This window comes from Microcaecilia unicolor, chromosome 6, assembly GCF_901765095.1.
Source record: "Microcaecilia unicolor chromosome 6, aMicUni1.1, whole genome shotgun sequence".
Taxonomy (NCBI): Eukaryota; Metazoa; Chordata; class Amphibia; order Gymnophiona; family Siphonopidae; genus Microcaecilia; species Microcaecilia unicolor.
Genome location: NC_044036.1, coordinates 71,882,702 through 71,900,585, shown reverse-complemented (window position 1 = coordinate 71,900,585; position 17,884 = coordinate 71,882,702). Strand labels below are relative to the sequence as shown.

Here is a 17,884-nt window from a genome sequence, read left to right as displayed (position 1 = left end):
GTGGACTGGCTTAAGTGTATTCTGTAAACCGTGCCTAACTTTAGGCGCAGCTTATAGAATATGCCTAAGCGTGTTTTAGATCAGCACCAATTTTTTTTAGGTGCCATAAATAGAATTAGGTCCTATATGACAGTTATATATTCCATTCTAAAGCATTTGTTTTATCTTTAAACAAATAGCCTTAATTTTTCTTTGCCAACTGATGCCTCAAACAATGGTGTAACGATGTTTCCCCTTAGTGCAGAGATTTTTTTCAACAAATTGTTTTATTTTTTTTTTCATTTTAAGATACAGTACAAGCAAGATAACAATGTTCAACTATAATAAAAATTAACTGAGATGCTTTTTGTTCAATTATGCTTGCTTGTTATCATTTATTTAACACATTTATACCCCACATTTTCCCACTAGTTGTAGGCTCAATGTGGCTTACACAATACCGTAGCGCAGGCTACAGTTAGTAAAATACAATTTAACAATGTAATAAGATAGTAATCGAATATGCAACGTATAAGACAACAAAGATAATAAAAGATAATTAAAGATGATAAAGTCCATGAATTTTGCTGTAACAAAGAAGTAATTTAGGTTGAGTCTAGAAGGTAAGCCTTCTTGAACAGGGTGGTCGTCAGTAATTTCCTGAAATGTAGATGGTTCTAAATTGATCTTAAGATTTTGGGTAGTGCATTCCATAGCTGTGTGCTGCTTGATGTGTTTGTCTAGCATTGTTGTTCAGCTGTATGTTGTTAGGTATTCTTTGATTCTTAAACCTTAAAAATGAACTGAGATGTTTTATTTTTGAGAAAGTGGGTCCAGTATATACTATACAGGTATAACAAGGGGTCATGATATTAAGCTCCAAAGAGTTAAGTCTCAGGAACATCATCATGAAATGGGATTTTTAGTTTGGAGAGTGGTAGCCATGAGCAGGGCATTTTTTGAGGGGGTACTTGGGGGTACTGAGTACCGGCACCTTTTCCATTGTCTGCTAAAATTGACCTATGGACCCAAAATTTTAATGAAAGAGCTCAGGCTCTACACACCAATTCTGCCTTGTTATAGATTCTGTGACTGGTTACAGGAGGCCTGGCTATTGTGGGGTGGGTCGCACAGTGATCACCCCACCCCTGAAGGGTGACCTAGCATTTGAGTACTGGCACCTTTTTTGCTAGACAAAACGCACTGGCCATGAGTAAGAGGAAGTCTGTCTCTCTACCCTCCCCCTACTCTCCCCTCCCCCCCCCCCCCCCCCCCCCCCCCCCCAGAGAAAGCCTTGCCTTATTGTCTGGAAAAATGCCAGAGAAAGTGAAGATAAATGTGAGAATGAGGTGGTATGGTAAGGATAGAAGTTGGACTATATTTTTAATAAAAATATTTTCTATTGTAAGATTGAAAGTTTCAATAAAAAAACATAATTTTATTTATAGAGTGAAGTAGGTACTGGAGGATTGAGATGCCTATTCATCTGCAGCCCTAGAGAACTGGGAGTGAACACCAAGGACATATTCTAAGTAAGTAAAGAGCTTAGGCACCCTTTCAATCATCACCTTTGATTTCCAAGCAATTTTGTACCAATCTAAACCCCAAACAAAACACAGAATGGTCAATTTGAAGGAAGTGAAACTGGGCAAACATAACTAATGTTTACCAGTCCATTGGCACCCAGTATCTAAACTCCTGGAGAAAAGGTAACTAACTAACTGTAAGACAAAACAGCAAAGTACAACCATATTGTGGCTTTTTAAAAAAATGATATAGCAAGCTTTAATACACTGAGAAGACTTATCCAATATATTGTGCTAATCATACTAGTAACATTTAACCAATTTCTTTACAATATTTTTGCATTTGAATTTTGCAGTGCACTGATGCATTTTGTAACTGACAGTACTGTACTCAAGAGGTGACAAAACACCTTTACTTTGGACTTTGACCATACAGTAACCAAAAAGAGTTAGCAACACACTTCCCCCCTTCCCCACTAACAGTACAAAAAATAGCTAGAAACTCCTCTGACAAAATGGGAAATTCAGTACACATGACTACAAAACCTCTTCACATGGCACACCTGTGTAAATTACATTGTAAGCTTTACAAGGCACCACACATTGGGATGTAAAAAAAACTAATAAAAAGGCTTTTCATGACTTTCCTGTTCTATATATAAAATTATATATATTAAGGCAGGTACCTTTATGTGCAAAATATAAGTAACACTGACGCTGACACTAAACATTGGTTTCACACTGTTTTCAGTCTGTAATTACTTTGTGACATTCATAGAGGGCACATTTACAAACCCCAGTATTTAACTGAGTAAGAGCCTGTGTGTGCAGATCAGGTCACTCTCTCTTTCTTTGCCCTTCCTCTTTTAGAAATGTCCATATTAATTTGTTCACTATATCAGGCTGATCCTGTTGAAGCCAGTGACTGGCTGTTGACAAAACTGTTAGTCTGAAATAGCTTTTAACGTAGACCCTTGTGATTTCAGCCATCTCCACTTCCATGAATGCATCCTTTTCTCCCCATAACAGCAGTGTGGGTGTTGTCACCTCGTGGCGTTTCAGTGGCAGACAGCTTCAAAACATAAAGCAGATGAAGTTAAGCCTTTGGGTGCCCATCCTCTCTTTATTTTAAATATGACTAACAGAAAACATTCTTTAAACCTGGAACTAATCCTTTATTCTTTAAAATTAAAATGTTTATTGCATGACAACAAATTTGTGGAGGAGTGGCCTAGTGGTTAGGGTGGTGGACTCTGGTCCTGAGGAACTGAGTTCAATTCCCACTTCAGGCACAGGCAGCTCCTTGTGACTCTGGGCAAGTCACTTAACCCTCCATTGCCCCAGGTACAAATAAATACCTGTATATGTAAGCCGCATTGAGCCTGCCATGAGTGGGAAAGCGCGGGGTACAAATGTAACAAAAAAATATAGTATATTGAGGGGAAAGGGGCACTGCAATATTTTATTTATTAGGATTTATTTACCGCCTTTTTGAAGAAATTCACTCAAGGCGGTGTACAGCACGAATAAGTCAAACATAAGCAACAGACAATTGCAGCAGTAAAAATATTCAAATAACAGTACAAGTTTGGCATAGTATACTACATTACACTGTGAACACAATATACAAATAAACATTTTAATGGACAGCCTAGGGTATAAGCAAAGATGGAACATATAGTGGTGCATTTTCGATATTACATGCAAGTCCAGTTTTGGATGTTTTGCTAAAAACGTCCAAAATTAAAGTGGGAAATATAGCCATTTTCAAAACAGAAAAACAACTTTTTTTTAAATGGCTATTTGCTAGATGCTTTTGTGCTCGGTGCGTTTATCTTTTTGGTCCATTTAAAAAAAAATGTCCAAGTGAAAAATACACAAAATCAAGCCATTGGGATGTAGCAGGAGCCCAGCATTCTTAGTAGACTGGCCACACAGCGCTTTCCAGTGTATAACTATGATGAGGCAGCACACCTGAAAACAGATAAATTATTCCCCTATTCCCAACTCAGCCACTGCTCCATGCTCCTTACATACGATGTAATTTACTTCAGAGTCACTCAATATATAATTAAACTCTGGAATTTGTTGCAAAAGAATGTGGTAAAAGCAGTTAGCTCAGCATGGTTTAAAAAAAGAATATGGTGGCTCTACCAGCTGAACCACCTTAGGCATTGCAATGCAGAGCACCTACCAGCTGAGCTACAGTACTTTCCATTTAACAAATCTACCACCCTTGGGAATTGCAATCTAGTACACCTATTAACTGAGATGTGGCTACAGAGCTTTTCATTTAACAAATGCTATTGCCCTTCTTTGTAATCCCTTCTTCCCATCTTTTTTTTTTTTCTTAACTCCCCCTCCCACCAAACTCATCCTTTACTGTAGTAGTAGTAATAGTCATCTGCCAGTCTGTCTTCATGGTGCCATTAAGCACCAGAAAGAACAATTTTTAGTCATTCTCCAGTCAATATTCAGCTGGTAGCAGCTAGTGTTTCTTTTTAAATGCTGACCATTGCTGGCAAGATTAGCCTTGGATATTCAATGCCAGGCCATGTCCAGGCACCAGCATTGAATATCTGGCTCATATTGGACAGAGAACTACTAGCTCCTATGTAAGTTCTGGCTGATATTCAGTTGGTATCTGCATGAGACACTTATTTAATTTAATTTGGCATTTTATAACCCACTTTACTGACAAGTTCTAAGTGGTTTACATTAATTATCAAATTATCAGCTAACATTAATTAGTAATAACTTACACTGGAACTGTTCAGTATACAGTAAACAATATTACATTACATCTTATTAACTAGCTAGACATGGTTGAGCATAATTGTTTATGTAAGATCATATTTAATGTGAAATTTGATAGTCTTTGGAACTTTGGAAATGTAATAGTCATTCCCTTCGCCATTTTTATAGTTTAGGGTCCGTGTGAGTGTTCTGCTAGGTATAGCACGTGGTTTTGTGTTTCATCTTCCGTGTCTTGTGTAGATGTGGGGATAGTTTTTCTGAGGTTATGCAGGTCCTGGCTGAATACAGGCTGGGACCTGAATAAGGGAAGCTTACACTTCTCCCTTTCTGCTCCTTTCACCCCCCCCCCCCCCCCCCCCCCAGGTTGCAGCAGCCCCCCTCGGTCTACCTTAATTGGCCTGGTAGTCTAGTGGTTGACAGGGAAAGGAATGAACCTCACTCAAGGTGACCACTAGAAGGAGTGCAGCAAAACTACTGCTAGAGGTTGCAGTGACCATTTTCAATCAGGAGCTGCGAGCGCAGGAGCATATGGGGTTCACTCCTGCCCCTGTCAACCATTAGACCACCAGGCCAATTAAGGTAAGCTTAAGAGGAGCCTACTATAACTTAAGGGAGGAGGAGGAGGGGATTGGAGCAAGAGGGGAAGTTCTCTATCTGCAGGCCAGTACCCGGGAAGGAGGGGAAGTTATCTCCATCTGCAGGCCAGTACCCAGATGTTATGTGGGAGCCAGCAGATATTCCGTGCTGGCACCTGCATAGCTAACCGGGCAAAGTTAGGACTGCTGTTTATGCGGTCCTACATGCCCAGTTAGATATGCAGGCCCTGGCCCTGAATACCATTGGCTAGGGTTACCATATGTCCAGTTTTACCCAGACATGTCCTCTTTTTGAGGACACGGCAGGGTAAAAGGGCGGGTTTTGCCAGCCTGCCCTATCCCTCCGGTCCCGGTGCCGATTCAAAATGGCCACAGAGAATTCAAGCAGCAGCCTCGCGAGACTTCCGCAGAAATATTGCAAGGTCACTCTCAGCAGCCATTAGGAATCAGCGCCGGTACGGGAGGCAGCAAGACAGTCTGCAGCCAAAGAGGTAACTAGACCACCAGGGCAGTACAGTACGGTAAGGGGAGGGAAGGATAGGACACCCTTAGGGGGTGTGACAGGGGGCGGGTGGGGTATGTGTGAAAGGGGCGGGGCAATATGTGACAGTGCGGGGTGGGTGTGGTGGGGCATGTGTCCTGTTTTTGGGGGGGAGCAAATATGGTAACACTACCATTGGCACCTGCCTAACTCCAGGCTCTTCCCAGATTCAGCCCCATGTAATGCCCCTCTCCTGTCCGCTTTCACGATGGTCGGTTACTACCAATATTCAGTGGCGCTGCCTGGTTAAGTGCTGCTGAATATTGACAACCAGCCCATGAGAGTGATTTAAGCAGGCAAGAGCCTCTCCTGCCCGCTCACATTGCTTTGAATATCAGGCCCTATTTCTTTTAACAAGGACATGTGATTGGAAATGTCAGGCTCAACCAATTGGCTTAGCTCTCAGGTTATCCGCAATGGACAGTCAACAGATCAGTGATAAAAGTTTCCACAATAATTAGTTCTCAAGGACCAGGGTTTGAGAAGAACATTAAACTTTGAGAAATGAACAGAATCAAATGGAAATCTTCAAACCAGTGAGTAATTTTTTTTCTTTGTAGTGAGCATGAATAAATCTGCCCAAGGCTGCAGGAATCACTGCATGAGAACTGGGACTCAGCAGTTGTATCCTAAACTTATATGAGGAGTAGAGAAGTACCCTAATGGTTAGCGCAGTGGGCTGAGAACCTGGGAAACTGGGTCAGTTGGAAATCTCTTTGATTTTTTTGAAGAACAGTGAGGGGGCCCTTTTACCAAGCCACATAAGTGTCTACGCGTACCAAAATTGAGGTGCGCCGAAAAATATTTTTTATTTTCTGATGCACGTCAGCTATGCGCGCCAAGTGGCATTTGGCATGCGTAGGTCATTACCGCCTGGTTACCACATGAGACTTTACCGCTAGGTCAATGGCTGGCGGTAAGGTCTCAGACCAAAAATGGATGCACAGCAATTTTCATTTTACTGCAAGTCCATTTTCGTCAAAAATTTTAAAAAAGGCCTATTTTACAGGCATGCTGAAAAATGGATTGGCACGCACCCAAAACCCATGCCTACACTACCGTGAGCCATTTTTCTGCGCACCTTAGTAAAAGGACCCTTGGATTAAGAACAGCCTGTTTAGTCACTGTGTGAAGCTTTGGGTGCGATTTATAGATTATATTTCTTGTCTTATGGTCGGATTAAAAGCAATTATTGGACAGTTTTCCATCTTAAGTTTGGGTTCAAGGCTATTATTGGACAGTTTTTTTTTAAATGGCTCAACACAAGACATCCTGCTATAAAATCTGTGGTGACGTGTGACTCTACTACCATCTCTTTTCTTGATGTGTTAATATATAAAGAAGAGGGTATGTTTAAAACTACAATATTTAAGAAATCAACTAATAGAAATACTTACTTTTCAATAGTTGTCATCCACCTGCCTTAAAGAGAAGCCTCCCTGTTTTCAGTTTTTGAGAATTTGTTCAGAGGTAGAAGAATATAAGAATCAATATTTGCAGGAGCATCTTGTTTCTTGGGGATATCCTATGATGATATTAAAATCAGCCCATACAAGAGCTAAATATCTGAATTGTGAATTATTGGTTGGTCAATAACCTTCTCAACATGAAGATTGGACTCTCACTGTAGTTTTTAAATATGGCCCAGGGATTGAAACATTTGTAAAAATTTTAAAACGCTGGTCAGTCCTGTCTTTACAGAAACCCTTTCAAAATAAGGATTTGAGAGTTGCCTACTTAAGGGATCGTAATTTAAAAAGAAACTTGAGTGTTGCTGACCGTAGCAGGGAACAACATTTGAAGGTGGGAAAACATAAAAATGTAATTCCTGGAAAAGCTGTGAAATAACACTTGAGTTCGACAGTTTTTTTGAGCATCCCGCAACATGCAAATGGTTTAAATTGCAGCATGTGATTTCATGTTCTATGGAGTATGTGATTTATCTGCCCGTTTGAAGATTTATAAAAGGCAGATGTACATCAATTTAGTGTGAGGATGAATGAATAGGAGCTCTGTCACTCAGGGATGTTTGGAAGAACCAATAAGTTCAGCATTGTGTAGACAGCAAGCATCTGTTCATGGAGTTGAAATGCTGTGTCACTGATCCCATATCCGTGCTTGACTGAGGAGGAGATTGAAAGGGATTGGTGTTAAAATGGGAACAAGAGTGGATTTTCAGATCGCAATCAGTTGAACTTGAAGGTTTGAATGCTAAAATTGAGCGGCAACATTTCTATTAAGATCTTCTGTTTCCATTTTGCTAGTTATACTGTGTTTATATGACGTCAGTGATGTCACCCATCAGTAATGCCTGTTGGCAGACATTGTTTGAGAAAGTTTATAAGCAGCAGATCAGACGCCAAGATGAAGAAAGTTTTATGAACTTTAATGTTTTTAAGAGTTTTACAAATTCCTTGTAGAGCATTTTTTTAAATCTTTTAGATTATTGGTCTCGAATATCCTGGAGCAGCTTTTAAGCAAAATGCTGGCCACCGTCAGTGGAACTTTTGGACTTAGCTTCCTGGACATTTGTTTTGTTTGAATCATTTAAAGATAAGTTGTGATTGAACTTAACTGATTTGAAGATTTATTGTGATTAGAAGCTTATGTGAGCTGGTGTGTATTGAGAGATATTTATATTTTTCTTCATATTGAATTGATTTTCACAATTGGATTTTAAATATAAAATCAGTGAGGTTTATTCCCATGTTGTCCGTGAGGATAGATAATGCCAGACTGGGTTCTGAGGCTTTTCCTTGCAAATCAATGATTTAATTCTAAATATACATTTTTTGGCATTTAGGTTCATTCTTTGAGTGGAATTATATATGTTGGTTTTGCCATTGTGATTCCACTGATTCGTATATATTTTGGAAACTGGGTTCAATTCCCACTGCGGCTCCTTGTGACCCTGGGCAAGTCCCTTAACCCTCCATTGCCCCAGGTACAAGAACTTAGACTGTGAGCTCACTAGGGACAGAGAAAGTGCCTGTACATAATAAATATAAAACTGCTTTGGTTCTAGCACACAGGTGTTATATCAAATCCATGATTCTTTATTACTGTCTTTTTATTGAAGTCACATAATTCTATAAAACATTACACAATGAGATTTCATAATTTTACATATCAAAAACCTTAACTCTTGCATAGAATCATCCTCCGAGAAGAGTTACAGAACAACTATGGGGTACTTTTACTAAGCTGCTGAAAAAAGGGCCCTGTGGCAGCCATTTTTTTCCAAGCGCCAGGGCCCTTTTTACCACAGCGGGTAAGCCCCCCCCCCCCCCCCCCCAAAAAAAATGGCCATGCGGTGAGATAACTCACCGAAATTCACCGAGGTGGCGGTAAAGGCTCCCACGTTAACTCTGCGGTAACCAGGCAGCGTGCATTGATGCCCGATTATTGCGGGGCTAGCGCCACGCTAGAGAAAATTTTTTTTTACAGCATGCTGGAAATGGTGCATATTCCAACCGGAACTACCGTCGGCAGCCACATAGGGCCAGCGGTTGTTCCGATTTAGTGTGCGGTAAGCCCGTGTTGGGCTTACCGATGCTTTGTAAAAGGGCCCCTATATGATCAGTAGCTTTATAAAGTCTACACCCCCTATCAAAATATTCGCTTTTTTTGTTGCTTTATAGTTTGGAAGTAAAATACATTGCAACAGTGTTTGCTCCATTTATCCATACTTCCTTACCCCATAACAGTTGTGAAAAATATACTCCACAAATCCTTAGAAAATGAAGTAGAAAAATATCAGTCATGCTGAGTGAGACCAAGCGCCATTGGGCTCAGCATCCTGACTCCAATAGTGGCTAGTCCAGGTCACAAGTACCCAGCAGAACCCAAAATAGTACAGAAAGTTTGGCTGGATAAATATCCACAACCCTTGTATAATCATAAATATTTTAAGCTCCAGTATAACCAATCAACTTCCGAAGCACACCCATATAAATTGGCACTACCTGTGTTAAACTGCACTGATTCACATGATAGCAGGATAAATTCCAGTGTTTCAGCTGACTTCCTTACTAAACAGTGCACTTCAAAGCAAAACCCAACCATGAGAACCAAGATGCTGGTAAAAGAACTCAGGGACAAAGCTGTGGAAAGACACATAAGTGGATGGGCACAAAAAATTTGCAAAGTCCTTCAATATCCCTTGGAGTACAGACAGATAGAGGCCAACATAAAATGAATTTGCGGCCAAAATCTGCCACTCAATTTCGGCTGGACCCAGAATCGAAAACAAAACTGTGGCCCCGTCCCCTGCTGCAAGCTCATCCCCCCCAAGCCAGCCTCCACTCCCAACAGAAAGACCGTTACCTCTCCGGGCTGCCCATCAGTTCCACCCTCCGTAAGCCCACCCCAAGCCTACCTTTTAAAAGTCATGATGGTCTAGTGGCCTCTTCAGGGAATGTAAGAACATAAGCGCTGCCATACTGGGACATACCAAAGGTCCATCAAGTCTAGTATCCTGTTTCCAACAGTAGCCAATCCAGTCACAAGTACTTGGCATGATCCCAAAACAGAAAAACAGATTTTATGCTGCTTAACCTAGAAATAAGCAGTGGATTTTCCCCAAGTCCATCTAATGGCTTATGGACTTTTATTTTAGGAAATTATTCAGACCTTTTATAAACCTTGCTAAGCTAACTGCTTTAATCACATTCCCTGGCAACAAATTCCAAAGTTTAATTACACGTTGAATGAAGAAGTATTCTCTCCAGTTTGTTTTAAATTTATTTTGGGGTACAGAAACCCAAAAGAGAGATACCAGATAGGACGGGACAGACTGGTAAGCTCGACTCAGGAGACGGACCTTGGGGTGATGGTGTTTGAGGATTAGAAAGTGATGAAACAACATGACATTAGAGGACATAAATTGAGGTTGAAAGGGGGCAGACTCAGGAATAATGTCAGGAAGTATTTTTTTTCAAGGAGAGGGTGGTAGATACTTGGAATGCCCTCACGCGGGAGGTGGTAGAGATGAAAATAGTAACGGAATTTAAAAAATGCGTGGGCTAAATACAAAGGAATCCTGTTTAGAAGGAATAGATCCACAGAAGCTTAGCGGAGATTGGGTGGCAACACTGGTATTTGGGGAGCAAAGCCAGTGCTGGGCAGACTTCTACAGTCTGTGCCCTGAAAATGGCAAGGACAAATAAAGTTTAGACATATGTATGAAGTATCACATGCCATGTATAATGAGTTTATCTTGTTAGGCAGACTGAATAGACCATAGAAGTCTTTATCTGCCGTCATCTACTATGTTACTACTTAGTAGCTTCATTGCTTGCCCCCAGTCCTAATATTTTTTATAAGAGTAAATGAATGATTCACACCCGTTTTAACAGGAAGTGACATCTTGAGTTTCTCCTGCCAACACTGCCCCTCATCTAGGAAAATGGGATGAAGGATCCAATAGGCTCCTCTTCTCTTTTAACTGGAGGTGACCATATAGCATTCTCTCCTTCTCAAAAGGTGGTGGTAGGGAGCCTGAACTCTTCCACAAGAAAAGAATCCATAGAAAATTCTCTCTCAAGTACTTGAGTTCTCTTTCAAAATCAATCTGCACGGCTCCTCTTGAACTCAGGGTGAATCATCATAAGGCATATATCACCCCCCCTCCCCCCCAAAGCCCTCCCTGGTAATATGTAACAGGTCACAGCTCTGTTACCCTACCCTCCTTGCACTCCGTCTGGAGAATACCGCTTCACAGGATATGCAAATTAAGCACTCAGAAGGCAAATCTTCTCTCATGGGCTATAATTTAATTACTCTGAAGGGGTACTCTTCTTGTACCACTTTAGCAAGCACTCTTGAAACGAGCCCTCCACTGGGAGAACATGTGGGTCAGTTATACAGTTCTCAGTTAGCCAGCTTCCCAGGAAAGCTAAAGCCAAAGCTACAGTGGAATGACTAAGGAAATAAAAAAGACAAATGACCCTGAGTGGTCCGAGCCCTAACCTTAATCTAATTGACAATCTGTAGTGTGACTCTGCCCAGAACTGTAGAAGGCATGGATTTATTTTTAGAAAGCACTAGCTGATACTGAGACCAGGGTCTGGTTTGTGAGGGTGGTCTTTTTACTGTCCTAATTTTATGCACTTATTTAACCAGTTAAGTGCCGGCTCCACCCATGGATCACCCTGGCACTAACTGGACAGTGCCACAGCAGTCAAATCTGATATTCAAGGCCTGATACTGACAACTTGAGGTGCGTAAAGTTAGTGGAGACCTATTACAACAGACTCACAGCTGTAATTGCTGGCGTAGGGGGTGGTTACTTTTCCATTTCTTCCATTTCAGTTTTTTTTTTTAGGGCACATGTTTTGTCACCAGTAAAGTATTTTGCCCCTAAAAGGTGTGGAGTACGGTGTGTTGATAAGTGGAAAAATAACTGTTCATACAAATTATGTGAGTCTGATGCACTGACAAGAAAATGCAGAATGTTTTCAAAGGGCTGTAAATTTTCTAAGTATTTCCTGAAATTTGTTGAACACACCAGAGCCTAGTAGTCATTGAAAATTTTGTCCTTTATACTAATAGTAATTTGAAATTATAGACCAGAAATTACAACCCAGCCCTTCAGAAACAAACATGGTGGCTTTTACAATTGTCATCCTGTCTATATGCAGTCCAATGTTGGTCTTCTTTTGGGTACAATAAGCCTTCATTCACAGGTCTCATTCCAGCAGGGGTTATTGGCCAAAAGAGCCACATAAAAGCTGGCAGCCATCACATGTCTAGTGAAAGACAGATATTCAATGCCGGTGCCTACACATTAAATATCCAGGGCTAATTTAGCCAGCAACGGTCAACATAAAAAAAAAATAATAAATGCTGACAGCTGCTGTCTGAATATCGACCAGATAATAACAAAAACTGCTCTTTCTGGTACCACAAAGACAGACTGGCAGAGGACTAATACTACAGACCACAGCGCCCTGCACAAGCTCACCCTACTGCAGCCTGCATAGTGCTGCTATGTATCCTTCTATCCCTAGGGCTGGGGATGCTGCCTCTTTAGCATTCCTAGACCTGGCCAGCTGAATTGAGTCAGGTCCAGATCAGGGCCTGTTGTTTGGCTGGCCACTATATACAACCATCTTTATTGCTGTCTGCCTGGCAGCAGTGGTCAGTTACTGGAAAACTTGAAAGCTTCCAAGAGGCAGAAGGAGTAAACTTACTGATGTTTAAGTTTTTACCCAACTTCAGCTGGATATAGGAAGGCGGTAGAACGAGAGGGCATGAAATGAGATTGAAGGGGGGCAGACTTAAGAAAAATGTCAGGAAGTATTTTTTCACGGAGAGGGTGGTGGATGCTTGGAATGCCCTCCCACGGGAGGTGGTGGAGAGGAAAACGGTAATGGAATTCAAACATGCGTGGGATAAACATAAAGGAATCCTGTTCAGAAGGAAGGGATCCTCAGGAGCTTAGCCTTGAATGGGTGGCAGAGACGGTTGGGAGGCGGGGCTAGTGCTGGGCAGACTTATACGGTCTGTGCCAGGGCTGGTGGTTGGGAGGCGGGGATAGTGCTGGGTAGACTTATACGGTCTGTGCCAGAGCCAGTGGTGGGAGGCGGGGCTGGTGGTTGGGAGGCGGGGATAGTACTGGGCGGACTTATACGGTCTGTGCCCTGAAAAAGACAGGTACAAATCAAGGTAAGGTATACACAAAAAACTAGCACATATGAGTTTATCTTGTTGGGCAGACTGGATGGACCGTGCAGGTCTTTTTCTGCCGTCATCTACTATGTTACTATGTATACGTATATAGGGAAGCAAAAAGGGAGGTGAAATCTACTACTACTTATTTCTATAGCGCTACTGGAAGTACACAGTGCTTCACACTTGAACATGGAGAGACAGTCCCTGCTCAATAGAGCTTACAATCTTATTATAACAGACAGGACAAGAAAGGGATAAGGGTTAGGACAGACAGGACATATCAGGGATAGGGGACAGTTGAAGGTTTAGGAGTTAAAAGCAGCATCGAAGAGGTGGGTTTTTAGCCTAGATTTGAAGATGGCCAGAGATGAGGCTTGGTGTACCGGCTCAGGAAGTTTATTCCAGGCATACGGTGCAGCAAGATAGAAGGAACGGAGTCTGGAGTTAGCGGTGGAGGAGAAGGGTGCAGATAAGAGAGATCTGCCCAGCGAGCAGAGTTCCCAGGGAGGAGGGTCAGCAGCAGCAGCAGGAGCTCATTTCCTGGGAGGTCTCCTGACTCACAATAGTGCTCAAAAACCTACATTTCAGACTAGAATCTACATTTTGGCATACTTGTTTATCTGTTGCAAACTAAGTCTAGGCTTGTGTGGTAAGTACATGAGTCATTATTGTAGCTCAATGGTATCCTATGAAAAAGTCAGCTAAAATGATTAGGACAATTTGTTTTATTTTAGCCATATACATCGTTGCTTTTTTTATGCAATAAAATACTATAATCCTTAAATATCTTCAGTATGTGTCAGCTCAGATGTGTATGCCATTTGTTTTTGTGAAAAGCTTTTGTGACTCCTGAAATAAAACATCTAATTTAAACGTCTTGGACCTGGTTGACTTGTCAATGAGAAACAAGTAATATTCTATTGTGTAAGTACATAGTTTACAGAAAGGCTTATAATAATATGCTTGAAATAATAATTAACTACTGCGCTTACTGCAGAACATCAGATTTTTAAAAGGAAGACCCATGAGATCAGATTACCACAAGAGTTTGGCTGGCAGGATGGTGCATAGCCCAGAGCATATCATTCTGTGCCACCACCCTCCATCTTCTAAATATCCCAGTGCAATTTCCTCCCCTACATCCCTGTACCCTGTAGTACTTCCTACCTGTGTGTGCTCCTCTGCCTGCTTCAGTCTGAAGTGTAAATGTGTTGGTGGCCTGCTAGACTCAGGATGAAGCAAGGAGGCAGTCCCTTTTCTAAATTGCTTTGGATGGCTGTATTCCAGAAAGGTAAATTCATTAATATAACATGAACTTAAAGTTAACATAAAATTGAAAAATGTAAGTCAATCAGTCAATAAATACTGCACATATAACACAAATAAACACATTAAAAGGTGTCTTGGAACCAGTCAAGGTATTGTTACATATCCTTAAGGTGCAATACTGCCACTTCACCCAAGGTAAAGCCCTAAGGTGTATTGCTGCCAATACACCCAGGTAAAACTGAAACAATTAAAAAGATATACATCAATAGTTATCTCAAAACAAATAGGAGGAAATATATTTTTCACTCAACGAACAAGCTCTGGAACTCTTTGCCGGAGGATGTGGTAACAGCGGTTAGTGTATCTGGGTTTAAAAAAGATTTGGACAAATTCCTGGAGGAAAAGTCCATAGTCTGCTATTGAGACAGATGTGGGAAGCAACTGCATGCCCTGGGATTCGTAGTATGAATTGCCACGATTTGGGTTTCTGCCAGGTATTTGTGACCTTTCTTGGCCACTGCTGAAAACAGGATACTGGGCTAGATGGCCATTGGTCTAATCCAGTATGGCTACTCTTAGAATGATACTGAGATGGAAGGACAGGATGAGAGACTAAAGGAATGGAAGGCTGGGAGAGAGTTAAATGGAGTGGAGGAACTGGTGAGCAAGTTGAAAGATGTGAGAAAAGCTAAGAAAGACTAAGATGAGATGAGATGACATGGGAATGAAGGAAAGCTCAGATGAAAAATATGGAGCTTGGGTGGTGGCAGCAATAAGTGGTAGCTCTATGGTAGAAAACGCTCACAGTGATGATGGTGCATACAGACAACATGTGATGGAGGATAGGGATGGAGACCCTTCTTGCCTGCTTGCTTGCAAAAGCTATGTGTACAGCAGTAGTGCACACCCACACACACCCTGGAAATACTGAAACAGACCACACTGGAGGGGAGAACCCTGAGACCCTGCCAACACCATAAACAGTGGTTTTCTCTGGGAAGTGGGTTGAGGAGCCAGATCTGAGTTCTCCTCATTATATCTAGAGGGGGTCCAAGAGGCCTGTGCTTTTTTTTGGTGGGAGGTAAGGGCCTGGACACCTACTGTTGTTAAGTTACCTGTATTAGCAAGACTGTGTTCAACTGATTATGCTTGATATTCTGCCTTTAGTAAAAATAAATAAATAAATAAATAAATAATAATTTAAAGTGGATTACAGTACAAATAACCCCCCCCCCCCCCCGTTTACTAAACCGCACTGGTGGCTGCTGGTACACTAATGCCGACACAGCCCATTTACTTTGAATGGGCTGTGTATGATTGACGCACCAGGGGGAATAGAGTATACAATAAAATAAAATAAATCATATACTGCAGTATAGTTTTCAATTTTTTTCCAAAAAGTAAAGATGGTTCAATTCTTACTGAATTTCCCATGGGAGGGAATTCCATAATGGAAGACCAATATAACTAAAAGCATGATGTCATGCTAGACTGATCTTAGACAAAGGTGGGAATTGCAGCAGACCCATTTGAGAAGAACACACTTACTTTGCCACATACTGCGGAGTGCCTCTGTAATAACATTTATGCACCAAGGGTCCTTTTACAAAGGACTGCTAGCATTTTTAGCATGTGTATTAAACATACGTGCACTAAATGCTAGATACGCCCGTATATTCCAATGGGCATGTCTAGTATTTAGTGCGTGCTAATCATTAGCGTGCGCTAAAAACACTAGTGTGCCTTTGTAAAACGACCCCCAAATAAATAATTTTGAACCATATTCCAACTTCAACAGGAAGCCAGTGAAGTTTCTTCAAGTAGTGTGGTTTCCATGTTAGCTCACTTTAAAGGTTAATAAGTAGAAACAAAAAAAAAGAGAAATAAAATATCGTTTTTATTGAACATAATACATTTTTGACTAGCTTTTGAAGACCATCTTATTTTTCTTTTTTTATTTTGTTTTGTTTCTCCAAGTAGAATTATATGATTTGATTTCCACTTCCTCAATAACAGCTTAGCAGCAACATTTGAAACCAACTGTAATTTTTTTAAGCTTGTCAAAACTAAACCATGATATAGTAAATTACAATAATTTATTTTTGACTGAACCTGCATGAAAAGATTTTCATATTATAAATAAGGGTGCAATCGATGAATCAAAAATAATATAAATATGTCTTAATTAGAGGCAACATTTAGAGCAGCATTTGTATTAAACTTCACCCTCAAACTTAAATGAACACATACCAGTATGGGACATCACAGTGATAAATTCAATCCCCCCTAGAAACCCACAATACCTTATTTTTTTTTTGGTTTAATTGCAAACACCTCACAGCCAACCAATTAACAATCACTAACACTCAATCAACCTGATTTCTACTGCTGCCTGTTGCTGTGAAACATTTTAGTTATTTAATTTGTTTGCAGAAATTTGATATACCACAAGGGGTTCAAACATGGCATCTATGCGATTAACAATAAAAAATAACTTAGTAAAAGTGAAAAAGAAGGAATTTAAAAAAAAGAAAGAAAAAGAAGAATACTGGCCAGATTTGATTATTGTAATTCGGCTTTAATCAGAAGTTCCATGAAATGAGTAGATCGAATGTGAGTTATGCAGAACATGGCAGTTAGGTTAATTTATATCTTAAAACACTATGATTCAGTGAAGGAATACTATTTGAAACTACACTGGCTACTTATCAAAGAACATATTTGTTTCAAAGTGTGTACAATGATCCTTAAGATCTTGTCAGAGAAGCTCCTTTGTATATTATTATTATTATTTATTGTATTTGTATCCCACATTCCCCCACCTATTTGCAGGCTCAATGTGGCTTACATAGGTTAATAACATTGTCCATTCGGACAGTTAGTAATGTGTAGTGATTGGGAGAGGAGAAGAAGAAGGAGGAGGAGAGTGAGTAGGGAAGTAGAGAAGGTCAGTATATGTTGGATTTAGTGAATTCTCCTTCATAGATCTCTGACACATAATCAATTCCTTTTAAAATTTCCAAGCGCTACTGCTCTAAAGTCAATTAGACACTTTTCCACATCACTTCACTACCAGATGGTTCATTATGGAACTGTTACACTTAATGGATATTTGGTCTAATGTTTGAATGTTTTATTGTAATTCCCAGAATGATTGTTTCTGGTTTTCTTTGTTTCTGTAACCTGCCTTGAACTGTTATAACATAACAAGAGGCAGAGAGCCCAAAGGTGTCCTGAAAAAAGTGAGTTTTGAGTAATGATTTAAATTTGGGGATGGAAGGTTCCAATCTGATAGTTCTGGAATTTGGGGCCAAAGTAACTAAAGGCAGATTCACATGAGATGTTCAAGCAAAGGAACAAGGTAGAAGGGAGAGAAAGAAAATTATTCTGGGCAGAACAGAGGGTGCAGGAAGGAATATATGGAATGGGAAGGTTACTAATATAGATGAGAGTAGTAGGAAAATGGCCTTTAAAGACAAAGAAGAGCATTTTGAATTTAATGCAAGCAGAGGCAGGTTTGGTATGAAGGAGAGAAGAAACAT

The 17,884-nt window shown here is 40.6% G+C and overlaps 1 protein-coding gene across 1 annotated transcript in view; it reads right to left on the bottom strand.

The window, feature by feature from the left end:
* Positions 1 to 1,809: 1,809 nt before the first annotated feature.
* The window catches only part of EPHX4 (epoxide hydrolase 4), a 62,613-nt gene continuing 46,538 nt past the window's right edge, over positions 1,810 to 17,884 (bottom strand). Inside the window, exon 7 of the mRNA XM_030206724.1 lies at positions 1,810 to 2,577. Within this exon, the coding sequence (XP_030062584.1) occupies positions 2,343 to 2,577 (235 nt within the window). The 3' untranslated portion in view covers positions 1,810 to 2,342. The remainder of the gene's footprint in view (positions 2,578 to 17,884) is intronic.